Genomic DNA, 14,329 nt, shown 5'->3' with positions numbered 1-14,329 from the left:
GTTACTTTACATACTAAAAGATGGCTTGCATATTTAATTAAGGATATTAAGATGGGAGGATTCTTCTAGATGGTTCCAGTGGAACAAAAAAAAAAAAAGAGAATAAGATGCCCAGAGGGAAAGGTGTCATGATAGGACTCAATTTGATATTGCTGACTTAGAATGAAGAGGGGTGCATACCAAGGAATATAGGCAGCTTCTAGAAGCTGGAAAAAGCAAGTAAAAGGATTTTCCCTAAAGCCTACAGAAGGAACAAAGCCTAAGGACACCTTAATTTTAGCCCAGTGAAGCTGATCTTAGATTTGTGACTTATGGAACTGTAAGATCATAAATTGCAATTGTCTAAAGCTATTGGTTTGTGGTATTTTGTTATAGCAGCATAGGAAACTAATACCATGCATTTCAGTACTATGCAGAATCCACAGTAGTCTCATGAATTTTGGCGTTTATCAAAATTAGGAAATATAAAATAATTCCATCTTGTTACCACAAATAATATTCTTAATACCAAAACTAAAATACAGGAAATGACATCTGAGAGAAACTATTACAGAATCTGCGAATTGCAGTTCTACACCCCAATCATTTTCTACCCTAATTAAACTAGTTTTCATCCCCACTTGTACTGTGACCAATTATTAGTCTTTGTAGGTAAATGACCATAAATCATTAATTAATCATTAACCATTAATTTTTGCAGGGCACAGTGATGAATGCCTGTAATTCCAAAGACTGGGAAGGCTGATTCAGGAGGATCACAAGTTCAAGGTCAGCCTCAGAAACTTAGCAAAACTTTGCCTCAAAATTGAAAATACTACTACTACTAATAATAATAATGGGGTGTAGCTCAGTGGTAAAAGTGCCCCTGGGGTGCAATCCCCGGTGTAAAAAAATATCATTAATTTTTATTAAGTTGCTTGAATTTTTAAGTCTTGGAGAGATCCAGATTCAGTCAAGAATTTATGCATCTACACTCATCATCAAATTCCAAGAGTTATGTCAACAAATAGAATCTTGACTTCTTTATGGTTCTCCTGGGTCACAACTAGTTCCACCTCATCACTTTCTATGGCATGAAACAGAAATTTTACCCAGGAACAAAGTAGAAACTTAACACTCCATGGCTTCTTTGAACCCAGTGAATGTAAGTGGTGCAGACCAGCTAGAACAAAGAAAAGAGGATCCCACAAAGGCACAAAGCTGACAAGGCCTACAGAGTATGGGTTTTTCAAAGGAAAGGAAAAAAAAAAAGATTAAAAAAATTAAATAGAATGAGAAGCTCAGTAAGATTTTACAGTAAATTCCAATGCACCCAGAATAATAGAAAACAGGAGATTAGCATAAGAATGTGACGGAATACATGAATTGTCAGTTTGCAAAGTAGCAGAACAAAATAACATAGCTCTTAATATGAAAATAGCTCAAAATTTAATTTAATCTCTTTGATGATGTGGAAGTTGCTTCAGGGGTGCTGCAATATTTCCTGCAGTCATGAATATTAATCACCAGGGTGTGGTGCTGGGAGACAGGGCATTTGAGCCTTCCATGGACAGGCACATTGAGAACCGCAGATACGTAGATATTTCTTGAGGAATGTGTGTCCTTACCATTAAGACCTGGAAACCTGCTGTGGGCCTGTGAGTCATGTTGGAACCCTATAGCAACTAGCGTGGCAGGCTAGGTGCACCTTCATTTTCATGATCACTTTTGATGGTTGCCAGGGGCTTGTTTAGTGCCTGCTAGCTCCTTGTGAATGTTCACTGTAATTTTTCCGTTCTGTTTTGCAACCTGGATTTCATGCATAGGGATGGTGTCTATTTTCCTCTATACTATTTATTCCCAATGCCAGGCACTCTGTAGGTGCAAAATGAACAATTAGACATAAAATGAATGCGTGAATAATTGCTGATCTCCATCAGCCCACATGGTCTGAAGGCTCCTCACTGCTTTGGTGTCCACATCTTCAGTAGTGGCCATGAAATCAACCAGGACAGGTGGGTGAAAATGTTAATCAGGAGATTTCACAGTGGCTGATGGGAATTTCTTTTTCAGATTCTAATCAAGAAACAATTCTCTCCTAAAGAAGAATATATCTATCTTTTTTCTCTATAGAGGAGCAGAGGCCAGCACTCTCAGATTGAGAGAGAGAGAGAGAGAGAGAGAGAGAGAGAGAGAACAAGCACAAGCCTTGGCCAGTAAGGCCGACTGGATTGTGGGACCCCAGTCTCTTCCTCAGTCTGTCTCTTGCTTCCCAGCCATGAGGTGTGCAGTTTTGCTTTGCCACATACTCCCTCCTTGATGTGCTACCTCGCCACAGGCCCCAAAGCAATAGAGGCAACCCATCATGGATTGAAATCTCCAACTAGGAGCCTTTTCTCTTTATAAGTTGATTTTCTCAGGTATTTGTTATAGTAATGGGAAACTAAATAATATAATGAATCATCTTTAAAATCTCAATTTTGCTTAATTAGCAAAGATTAAGAAAAATCAGAACAGAAAAATGATATGGAAACACCCTTTACACACTTGGGAAAGCAATTTGGCAGAATATATCAAGAACTTTAGAAATGATCATGCCCTTTGACCTAGTAATTTTCCTTCTGGGAATCCATTCTTAGGGAATAAACTTAAAAATAGAAAAAAAAAAAAAGCTTTAAACAGAAGGATTACTGATGTTATTTTATTTTTTAAAAAGTTATGTTTAATGTTTTGAACAACCAATTAAAAAAAAGGTAAAAAAAATAAATAAAAAGTTATGTTTAACAATGAAAGTTGGAAATAACCTAAATATCCCACAACAGGGTAAAATGTAGTAAATTATAATATATGATAGGACTGTTATTATACAGCCATGGAATTGTCTTTATTAAATTTTTTATGTATGGAAATACTTGTGTTACTATGTTAGTAAAAATGGCAACATAGAAAACTTCTATAAATTATTAAATCAGTTGGATATTTTTAAATGCATGGAAATAGGATAAGGAAAGATGTATTTAAATAATCATCAGCAGTGATTCTCTTTGTTGCTAGGGTGGAAATATGAGTAATTTTCCGTCTATCTTTTATAGTTTTCTATACTGCCTGTATTTTTATAGATGTTATACTTTTTGTACACTTATCCTAAGGGAGGGGAGAGAAGATTTATTTCTGCTTAAGACTCATATCTCTGAGGAATTCATTTAACCCAATTTTTTCAGATGCTCTGGATGTGAGAAAAGCTACCTGTGGCCCAACTGGATAGGTGGTTGTCAGATCTTGGAGAGTTCCTGAATGAGTGCACCTGGGAGAGGGAGTCATTTGGGATCCCTGTTCCTGCATCCCTCCAACAGGTCCTTTAAAAGCCATATGGGTTCAGTCCCATTGGCCTGAGAGGAGGCCTCAGGCCTCAGTGTCAAGGGTCCATCCTGAGTCATTGTTATAGGTCTCTCTTGGGCTCTGCCCCCAATTTCAATAATCAGGAGGTTCCTGGAGATTCTTTGTAGGCAAGACCCCCCCTCCACCCTCATCCTCTCCAGCAATAGCTAAGTTCCTATGTCTCCTTGTGGTACATCCCCCCTGCCCACCTAGCACTCCACTATTCTCCCAGGGGCTGCAGCTCTACATCAGCAGGACATGTACTCCGATGCCCTGGGATGAGTGTGGCGTCTGCATTGAGCCCCCCAGAAAGCCAAGTGTCCACCCTTTTGTACCCGCTGTCTGCCATCACTTGCTTCCCTGTGTGCCCCATTCACTGCCAAGATCCTGAGCGACCACAGCACTCATTGTGGTGCCCGCCCACCTAATCCTTCTTATCATCTGCTGCTGAGGCCCTTCTAGCCCTTTCCTAAGACCTGTGTCTGTCTCCTTAAATTTGTCTCTGGGTCCCACTCCTGGGCAAGCTGTCCTTGCCATGACCATACCTCCTTACCCTGCTTCCCCCCTCCCCAAAGTGTGTTTGGGTCCCCTAAGGAAAATGTAGCCAACACTGAGACCCATTCTCCTGTTTGGAGCTTTCTCTGGGTGAGTAACCTGGGGAAAGCAAATGGAGTATATCTTATTAAAGTGACGAAGACCTCGATACTACAGTGTTTATCTTTGATGGAATGAATCTGAAGTCTAGAGTTTGCTTTTTTTTGAGAGTCTAATAAATTTGTAAGTTAATGATAATGATAATGAGCTTATCAATGTGGCTGGCACTGTGCTAAGCATTTAACATGGAATCATGTCTGATCTTAAAATAATCTCACATCATGGGTAGGTACCACTGGTAGATCTATTTCACAGACGAGGACACTGCTTATGTGAACTAATCAAAGTCACAGAGGTAGTGACATAAGATGCAGGACATGAACCCAGTTCAAAGTTTAATCATTAACACCACTCCAGAGGATGTGAACCCCAACCCCAGGGCTCCAGGTCCAGGCAAGCCACTGCAATGGGTATATACAACCAACTGAAGAGCACATGTCCATCTTCAGTGTAGGGATTACCCTAAAGCAACAGTAACATGAAGGGCAGGAATATGGGCCCAGTGTTGCCAGAGCTCCTAAGTTTTCAAGACATGTTACCCATGTGAAATTTTATGTGCAATCTCCTTCCCCTGTGATGCAGCTTCAAATATTTTATGAACATTGAATGAACTAAATAAAATGCACTGATGATCTACCAGCTTGCAATTTCTGCTCTGTGCACTTTCCATTTTTTTACTTATGACACACACTCTTCTCCTTTGAAAGGGTTACATACCTGCACAATCTCCAGCATCTCTGCCTTGCTGATGTAGCCGTTTCCATCCAGGTCGTACATGCTGAAGGCCCATTTCAGCTTCTGCTCCAGCTTCCCCCTCGACGTTACACTCAGAGCAATGATGAATTCTCTAAAGTCTATTGTCCCATCTCCATTTGCATCAAAGGTACGGAAGACATGCTCTGCAAATTTGGAAGCATCCCCGTAAGGGAAAAAGTTCCCATATATTTTCTTAAATTCTTCCATTGACAAATGTCCGCTGGGGCAGTCTCTCAAGAAGCCTTTGTACCATTCCTGGATCTCATGTTCTGTAAAGTCTGTGCTCTCCAGCAAGTCCTGCATGACCTCGGGGCGCAGCTTGCTGTTCTGTTTCCCCATGCTGGCCGCAAGAATTCAAGCTGCAGAGAGAAAAGAAAACACACTTAATTTTCAGAGCTGTTCTTACGGGGCAGATTAGATCATTTGTGATTGTTCCTTGGAAAAAAGAAATAAACTCTACACAAGTCCAATAACATCGTCTAGGTTTTGCAGTCAGCCACACAGGATAATGGAAAGACAGTCTAGGTGAAGAGGTAGGGAAAAACTATCACAGATGGGAAAATTGATATTTATTTTATACAAAGCTAACCTGAGAGCCGAAGATGACAGATGATGATGATGATTGATAGATAGATAGATAGATAGATAGATAGATAGGATAAGAAAAACACAGAGAAATTAATTGGTTACTTAGTTCCATCTTATCAGTTTCCAAGAGGTTGATCATGGCTTTATGAAGACTGATTCTAAACCAAATCCAAGAACTAGGAGGGAGAAGCAAAATAGAGTAAGAGGAAAAAAGAGGATAAAAGAGAATTTAATACTTTTTTATTGCTAGAGTATTTCAAAGAAAGTGTGGCTTGGGCACTTCCAGAACAGTATCAACACAGACACAAACAAAGGAAATGGAAGCACCCCCAATACAAGGAAAGGCTACCAAGTAAATCACTACCCACGTTGAGCTTAGATGGTCAAGATGATGCTTCGTAATGTTGTCTATGTCCTATGACTGTGGTTTATGAAATAAGTTCCAAGTTCCTTTTTAAAATACAAACAACTTTGTATTTTCTTATCATTAGCACATATCCATAGTAACATAGTAAGACACAGTACTGTATAAAGAAAAAAAATCCGCATCATTGGAAACCCTAACCCTTAAAGAGAGAACTCTCTAGAATATTGATGTGCAGTCTTAGGGGGGTCTTAGGATTGAGGCATATTCAAGACAAGAACCTTCTCACAAAAGGGCTCGGCACTTGTACTTGGCACTTTTCTTCTATTAAAAAATTCTGAAAGTAGGCTTGGACAATTACAGAATATAAGAGAGCATAGCCCCACTTCCATCCTGACAGCCGATTTTCCACACCATGGTGTTTATTCCTTTTTATCTGCTCTTTCCTGCTACATATTCGGCCCTGAGGGCAGAGTCTTCTTGGGGGTTGCTTTATCTCTGCAGCACCCATGACATAGAGCATCTGGCGAACTAATGAACGGAAGCAATGACTGAAAACCGTGGCTGGAAGGCAGAAGAATAATTACAATGTGGAAATATGGAATAGTCTTCCTAGAAGAGGAAGACTTCATTTTTGCCAGAAAGCAGGGGGTGGGGGTGGGGGTGGGGGGTCTGGCTTTCAGGATGCTATTTGCCGACTAAAAGCTATCTATAGTCAAGACTTGATCTTGAGATCTCTTGATATTGAGCTGTCTGTCTGGGACCTTCACTATCAGGAAATCGCTATAGGACAGTGTGTGCACCTCTCACACCTCAGGCTTCTTTCATAATATCTACAGACCAGGAAACAAGGAGGGACCCTTATGAACTGCCAAGTTCATTGATTGGGGTTTTTCTAAGTTTTATTTTATTTGTAACTGACACATAGTAGTTGGTCATTTTCATGGGATACAGTGTGGTATTTCGATACATGTATACATTATATGATGATCAAATCAGGGAAATCAGCCCATGCATCACTTCAAACATTTATCCTTTTTCTCTTTGTGGTGAGATCATTCAAATTCCTCTTTTTCAACTCTTTTACAATATACCATGCACCTTACTATTTATAGTCACCTTACTGTGCAATAGAACATTAGACCTTCTTCCTGCTAACTGGAACTTTCATGGTCTCACTCATACACAGAATCTAAAAAAGATGATTTTGTTTTCTAAGTTCTGTACTCAAGGTGGAACTTGGTAAGGGTTTTGCTCATATGCAGGCATCCTCCCAAGAGTAGGGAGAATGGACAACCCTTCGTAGAAGCATGATCCACAACTGCAGGAAGGTATTTGTTGAGGTCCGTCTCTATGTGGAATCAAGCAAACCCTACTTTACCCAAGAGCAACATAAACTACAACTCCAAAATGAGCACAAGTAAAATTTATTAATTGAGCATTCCAATAACTTTCACTTCCCTCTTGTGTCCTTTTCTTTCTAGAAGGTTAAAAAAAAAACAACCAAATTTAGGCTGGTTTGTAGTAAAAATTTAAAACTGCCATTTAGTTGCTAAGTTGGCAATTTGCCTGAGGTCAGAATTCAGAAACATGAGGTAATACATAATACATGGGTTTACAGAGCTCTAAAATATTTAATGGAATTTACAAGTCATTTCAGGTTTTCCTTTTGGGGAGATCTTGAGAATATAGCTCTTTGGTGCAATGCTCAATCAAATCACCATTATTATATGTGCAAATCACTGTAGGCCTGGCTTTGGAGAGGAAAATTGCCACGTTGATATTTAAATCTATTCCTTTAAAGAATAATTTCTTTTCCTGAATATACAAAGCACTGTTTCTTCAAAACTGAACTTAAGTTCCTTTCCAAACATTCAAAAAGTGCTTCTCATTTATTAGCTGTTTTGCACTAGAAGCAAATTGCCTCAGCATTTTGGCTAAGTCTCCCGCCGAGAATGATCTGTGTGCAGCTATTTTTCAGTAAACAGTAATTAAACCACATTTACAAAATCATTAGCACAGAAAGGCCATAACACAAACAAGGCAGAAGAGCACAGAATAAGTTATTTGGGAAGCGGGTGTTTGCAATTTAGTCCAGAATTTGTTTCACTAGATGACTACGAATACTTTACTGAGTCGGGGGACTGACTTGAGAGACATCTGGACTTGGTTAGACCGCACACCAAAAATCTCCAGGGATGTATGGTAGAGTTTCATTTCTTGGGTGGGGAGGAAGAAGACAGGGGTGCCTATAATACCTTCTTCCTTTGGAAGACAGGAATTTCTGCCTTGTGAGTTGGAGCTGGTCAGGGGTGGCACAGACAATAAATACCATGGGGGAAAATACAACATTAATTAGCAGTCAAGAAAAAAATAGTATGGAGACAAAAGTTGCACCTCAGGTCAAATCCTTTTACTCATTAAAATACTTATTTTGTGCCAGAAGAACATAATGAAGAAAAGGTCAGGAAAAGGAATCAAAAGCTTTAGTTCAAAGCCTGCTCTGTTGCTTATTAGCTCTTGGGTAAGTCACTTAATTTTTTGATGTACCTCAATTTTTTCACCTATATAATGAACTCTACACTATGAGCTCATACTTTATTGATTTAATGTAACCATATATGTAAAGTATTCAGTTAGGACCAGACTCTGTGGTAAATGAAAATAAAATCTTATCCCTGATGATTGCTATGTTGTATACAATTTGTTCCCCCAAAGAGTCTTGTGCTAGAAGCTTGGTCTCCAGTGTGGCAGTATTGAGGTGGTGATGTGAAGAGGCGGGGCCTATTTCAAATCCCTTCACTGCTCACCATCTCCCTGGCCACCACCTCAGGCCAAAGCACCATCAGCTTCTTCCTGGTTTTCTACAACAGTAGAATCTCACTTCTCACTCTTGTCCCCCCTCTCCCCACCCCTGACTCCAATCTACTTTCCATTCAGTTCTCCAGAGTGACCTTTTAAAACACAAGTCAGACTATGTCATTCCCTTATTTAAAGTTCTGCAGGCGCTTCCCAGCACACTTAGAATAAAGTTCAGATTCCTGTTTACCCACAAGGCTGTGTGTGAGCCCTGGGCCATGTGTGACATCTCCCTCTGAACCCTCAGTTCCAGTTGCCCTGGCCCTGGATGCTCTATCCTTTACCTCTCAAGGGCTTTTGCTTCAGTCCTGCATTTTCTGGAGTGAAGGCACACCTGTTCCATTAAACAACCTGTTTTTCAGTAATTTACTCTAAGAAGGGCAACGTGGAACTTCCCAACTTATTCTGGGCCACATCTAGTCTCTCGGGGTTCAAAAAAATAAATCGGTGGTAAATATTGACCACAGATGAAAAAAGGAAAAATATAGGAGAAAAGAAGATACCAAATCACCACCAAAGAACCAAAACACGGAATCCATTTTAAAAAAAGGATAGAGCGATAGCAAATAAAAATGGTGCCGCCAGGAAAGAAAATGGCAGACAGAGGGCAATCTTTGGGAATGAGTACACTCCCTTCTTTATTTTTGTATCTGCAGAGGGAAAGATCTGCAGCACCGTATTTCTGCAATTCCCCATAAGGTTCTAAAACTCTGTGCTTTAATTCCTCAGAGCCCAGAATTAGATTTTTCCAGGGAAAAGTCCATAACTTACCCTGGACAGCCTGGTTAACTTCAGAGAAAAAGTCCCCATGCAGGCTACATAAGGTTTCCTAAAATGGGATTTACAAGATGCTGGCAGCTAAAGTCAAGTTTGGCTGCATCAAGGAGCACAGAACCCACCGCAGTCCCATCCACAGACCAGGTTAATTAAAATGTTTGCCTCTTTGGGGGAGATACAAACATGTCCCATAAAAGCTGCTTTCACTTTTCAACCAATGGGATGCCTAAATTATGAAAACATAGCTAGAAAAAGGTTCCTCAAATGTAAGGAAGGAAATTATAAAAGTTATAGATAAAGGGAGATAAGCATTCATGCACCACGACTCCAGAATCAGGTGAATTTTACTTGTGGCTAAAAGCCACAGATTCATTTTTAGGTCAGTTGTCTCTGATTCTCACTAAGGGGTGGGAGTGGGGGAAGCATGACTAAATAAAAACCCAGGGAGTTCATGGCTTCTCCTCCAATGAAACTAGTGGGAATTTGAAAGGAGAGCATATATACAAACTCACATGTTTACATATAACCAGCAAATTAGGAAAATGCAGCAGTAGATCAAGGGAAAGAAACATTAACATATTAGAGTGAGAACCACAGTCATATAAAGATCCCACTAACTTTGTCTTTATCCTAACCTAAGAATATTCTTTTATCTGGCCTCTGGTGGGATGAGCTAGGAAATGAGACCCTCTGCCCCATCTGGATCACAAAATGACCTTGCTGAAATCCTATGAAATGCAGTTCAAAGCTGCTGCTGGTCGGGAGGCCTTCTTCCCAGTGAGGAGGGGGTCTCCTGGGGGAGGGGTCGCATGCCTGTACTCCTCTCCCCTGCAGAGAGACGACAGGGTTTGGGATGAGAAATGAACTGGTACAAAAATAACCTTCTGAGCAAGAGACTCACTAGAAAGGATTTGTTCTTCCTTTGCCTTCTGGGTACGAGAGAAATCCCTGGAAGTCATATGGTCTTAGGGTGATTGGGGGTTGTAGGTTTTGAAATATCTGAAAATTTTCTTCTACTGGTATATATTATAGACTAGAGCAGGCCTGGTCTTGAGCTCTTTTCAAATTCTGGTTTCTATGTCACTGCCAATAAGGTATGTATTTCTGGTGAGGATCAGAACAACACATTATCTAAAAACAACTCTCTCCCTATACCAAAACATGGAAACATCATTTGGTTTGACTCATTACCAAAGGGATACATCATTACGGTAGTCCCCCATTAGCCTCAGGATTCATGTACAAATAGTACTGAACCCTATGTATGCTCTGCTTTTAATATTTATATATATATATAAAATCTTATCCCTGATGATTGCTACACACATATATATTATGATAGCTTATAAATGATTAGTATGAGATTAACAATAATAACAAAACAGTACAATTATAACAATATACTGTAATAAAAGTTATTTAAGTTTGTGAAACACTTTGTTTCTAAAATTTTCTATTTAATATTTTTGGACACAGTTAATCAGGGGCAACTGAAACTGCAGAAAGTTAAACCACAGGTAAGTAGGGACTACTATATTGTAAAACAAACAAACAAATTCATAACAAAGGGGAATGAAAATGAGAAAGTGAACATCCACATTCTGATCCAATAGCATTCCACAGAAAATAACCACCATTAACAGTTTTATTTATGTGCCCTCCTAAACATTTAAATACATATATATGACAACTAGAGAAATGAAAAGTTGTGCTGCATTTGTGTACAATGAATCAAAATGCATTCTGTTGTAATATATACCTAATTAAAATAATTAATAAAAATGCATATATATGAAATCTACATACATAAATGGGATCACTCTTTATATGTATAGTTCTTTAATCTGTATTAAACATTTCTCCAGGTTATACATAAGGATGTATATCATCTTTTTAAATTGCTGAATTTTCATTTATTGAATTTATATAACAGTTTTGAGCACCGACCTGTGTCAGGCAACAGATACAATGGTTAATAATGTGAAGTTACAGCCTTTAAGTATTTAATTATATTAACTTTATTTAACTAATCTCCCTTTATAGACATTTAGATTGATTCCATTTTTATTTTATTGCCTTGGCATTTCCTTTCACCATGATTCCTAGATTCCTAGATAGAATTTATTGTAAAGAGGTTCTTAATGTCAGTGAAAAGTATTCTAGACCCTTGCTTATAAGTTTTCAAATAAACCATTTTCCCCTGGAGCCTTTACAATCTAACTAGGATTAGAACTGATCTAAAATTGAATTGAAGTTGGAATTCCATCCCATGTCTCTCCTACCCGAATCATAGGGACTCAGTGAGTTTAGCATCTACTATTCCAATGTCAAAAGGTATACTTACCCTACTCACTAAACTGTACACTGTGATAACCACGTAATTGCTCTCATTTCAGCCTAAAGAGATAATTTACCTAAACAGCACTCAAAATCCTCCACTGCTGGATCCTCAACTTCTGACTTCGAAGGCATCCTTGCTTCCTGCAACTTCAAGTCCAACTAATGGCTCTGTCCCCACCTTCTCCTAGATTGCCAGCAATGGGTGTTATACTTACACTGGGAGCTTGAAGGACACATGAGAAAGTGGACAGAGGTCATGTGAAATGGTCATCCCCAGGCCCATGAAAACTACATAGCTGTCCCAAAGTCATTGTGAGAGAATCTGCAGTCAACAGCTTCAAAGTTCACCTATCCCTCCCCCATCAGACTGCCTGGTCATCAGACCACTGCAGCAGAACTGCCTATTTGGACCACCTCAGGAAGAGGATGTTGGACCAGGACTGGGCTGCAGCAAGGAGAGGAGGAGGGAGCCCTGGGGCCCCCACAGTTCTTCAGGGCTGCCCCAGGCTAAGACCTTACCAGGCAAAATTCCATGAAATTCCAATTGCCATAAATGTCTACTTAACAAAAGTTACTAAATAGTTTTATTTTAAACACAGAATTATTACTTACCATTCTGATAAAACCCTAACACAGTACAGTGAGCCCTCTTGGCCTGGGGAGGCAAGAAGATCAGAGCCACAGCTGCCTAGGCCTCACTACTCAATTAGCTCCAGGAAGACAAGAAGACCCCAAGTTCTCATTTTTAGATATCCTCCCAGGGCCACAGATGAATTTAGTAAATGGATCCAAGCCCCTCCATAAAGTCTAATAATAGGTCATATTTTTTTTTATTTATTCAGTAGACATGTGTTTAACATCTACTGCTTCCTGCCTTAGAAGGAATATTTCTATAAAAAGTAATATCCTACATGGGATAGGGAAATGACAGGAATCTGGGATTATGGATGCAATTCAGAACATTTTCATCAAGGTTTTTTCTTTAAATTTTTTTTTCATAGAAAAAAAATGTGAGTGATATAATACCTTGGTTTTACTCCAGGGATGAGGGGCATAGAGTGATACCAAATTCATGTGGCTTGTGGTTGCAGGGAAAGGGGACCTGAATGACCATCCCCACTTTTGTCCATCCCATGTCTCTGGCTGGGTCATTTTGGTATTTGAATGGCTATTCTGTTGGAGGATACTGATGGATCACTCCCTACCCTGGCCAGCATGGCTGAAAATATTAATATTTGTTCTTGAAACACACAAATGAGAAGGCCATTAACCATAGCAATGAGAAACTATGAAGCCACTCCTGTGAACCTTTATTTCCCCCAGCAGGGTGTGTGGGAAGAGAACTGGCCTTGGCAGCAGGAGAACAACACTCAAGTCTTTATCATGGCACTGTTTTGTGATCTTGGGCAAGACCTTTGACATTTCTCAGTCTCATTTCTTCAACAGTAAAACAGGCACAAAACTATCTCTTTCATAAGCCTGTTTGCAGGACTAAAGGAGAAGGAGGAAAATTCAGCTTCCCCAACAAATGGGGGAAAACTTGTCATCAGGCCTGGCATCTAGTGGGTGTCCAATAAACATTGACCATCAACCTGAAAGAGGGAAGGGTTTAGTGTGAATTGGTTGTTTACAGAGATAAGCCTCCAGAACTGGGGACATTCTCCCCTTGCTTTACTTCTTTGGAGAATTAAAAGAACAAGACAATGACACAGGAGAGAAACAAGGAAAGAGGACCACTGTTATCTGCCAGCCTGACCCCCCTCCTTGGATCATTAGCTCGATGTGAAAGACACTGGTGGGTTTGTACCCTGAGAGGGCTCCCGCCAGGCCTTGGCTGAGAGTTCTCCCCTGTGGTAGTCATTATTTCAATTCAAAATGAAACACACCATCAGAGAAGCAGCTGATTGAGAGCAAGGAACTGTTTTCCCTCTGGTCTCCTCTCCTGGGATTAGGGAGGCCATGGCCCTGCACTTTGACCTCATGATCCCTATGTGAGTGCCACCTGGCAATCATGGCGACCACATGACCCTTTGCTGCTGGAGTAGGGAGCTGTGTCTTCGGCTCCCAGATGACAGCAGTGCCCTAGGGAGAGGGAGGAGTTTCTTGGGTCACTGCCTCCAGCTGGTCTCCCTGCCTCCTCCATCCCTGCTCCACCAGATTTTTCCTGCAAACTGTGGCCATACTCTCTCTGAACCTGTCTCATTGACCTAATTCATATGTATTCATTCCTCAGATCTCCACTGAAATATCCCCTCCTCCCAAAGACCTCCAACCACCAAGACTAGGGTCTGCCTCCTATCACACCTTCCAATCACATTTTGTATTTTTCCTTCTCAGCACAGGCTACAACTGGAATTAATTATTTGCACAATTTGCTGAAGATTGACATCTCTTGTCAGATGCTAAACTCAATTACAAGGAAGGTTTGTCTCGCTTCCTATTGTATCTCTGGCACCTAGGGTCATGCCTGCAGATAGTATGTGTTTTATAAGTATCTGTTGTCATTGGTAAAGGAACAATTTGTTGTCACTGACAGCATTTTCTTCTGCTGTAGCACCCTAAAATTGGGCTTTTTTCTTTTCTGGAAAAAAGCATATTGCTCTCCCTTACTGAACACTGCTCTGGCTATAAGGA

General features: G+C 40.1%; 1 protein-coding gene across 6 annotated transcripts in view; it reads right to left on the bottom strand.

Annotated features, from left to right (window-relative positions):
• The window catches only part of Ncald (neurocalcin delta), a 398,774-nt gene that overhangs the window by 24,308 nt on the left and 360,137 nt on the right, over positions 1–14,329 (bottom strand). For all 6 annotated transcript variants that reach the window (XM_071602204.1, XM_027948790.3, XM_027948796.3 and 3 more), the window contains one exon: positions 4,729–5,126. In XM_071602204.1, coding sequence (XP_071458305.1) covers positions 4,729–5,106 — 378 coding nt within the window. In that variant the 5' untranslated portion in view covers positions 5,107–5,126. The remainder of the gene's footprint in view (positions 1–4,728; positions 5,127–14,329) is intronic.

The sequence above is a fragment of the Marmota flaviventris genome, chromosome 15 (genome assembly GCF_047511675.1).
Source record: "Marmota flaviventris isolate mMarFla1 chromosome 15, mMarFla1.hap1, whole genome shotgun sequence".
NCBI lineage: Eukaryota > Metazoa > Chordata > Mammalia > Rodentia > Sciuridae > Marmota > Marmota flaviventris.
This window is presented reverse-complemented; position numbering and strand designations above follow the sequence as displayed.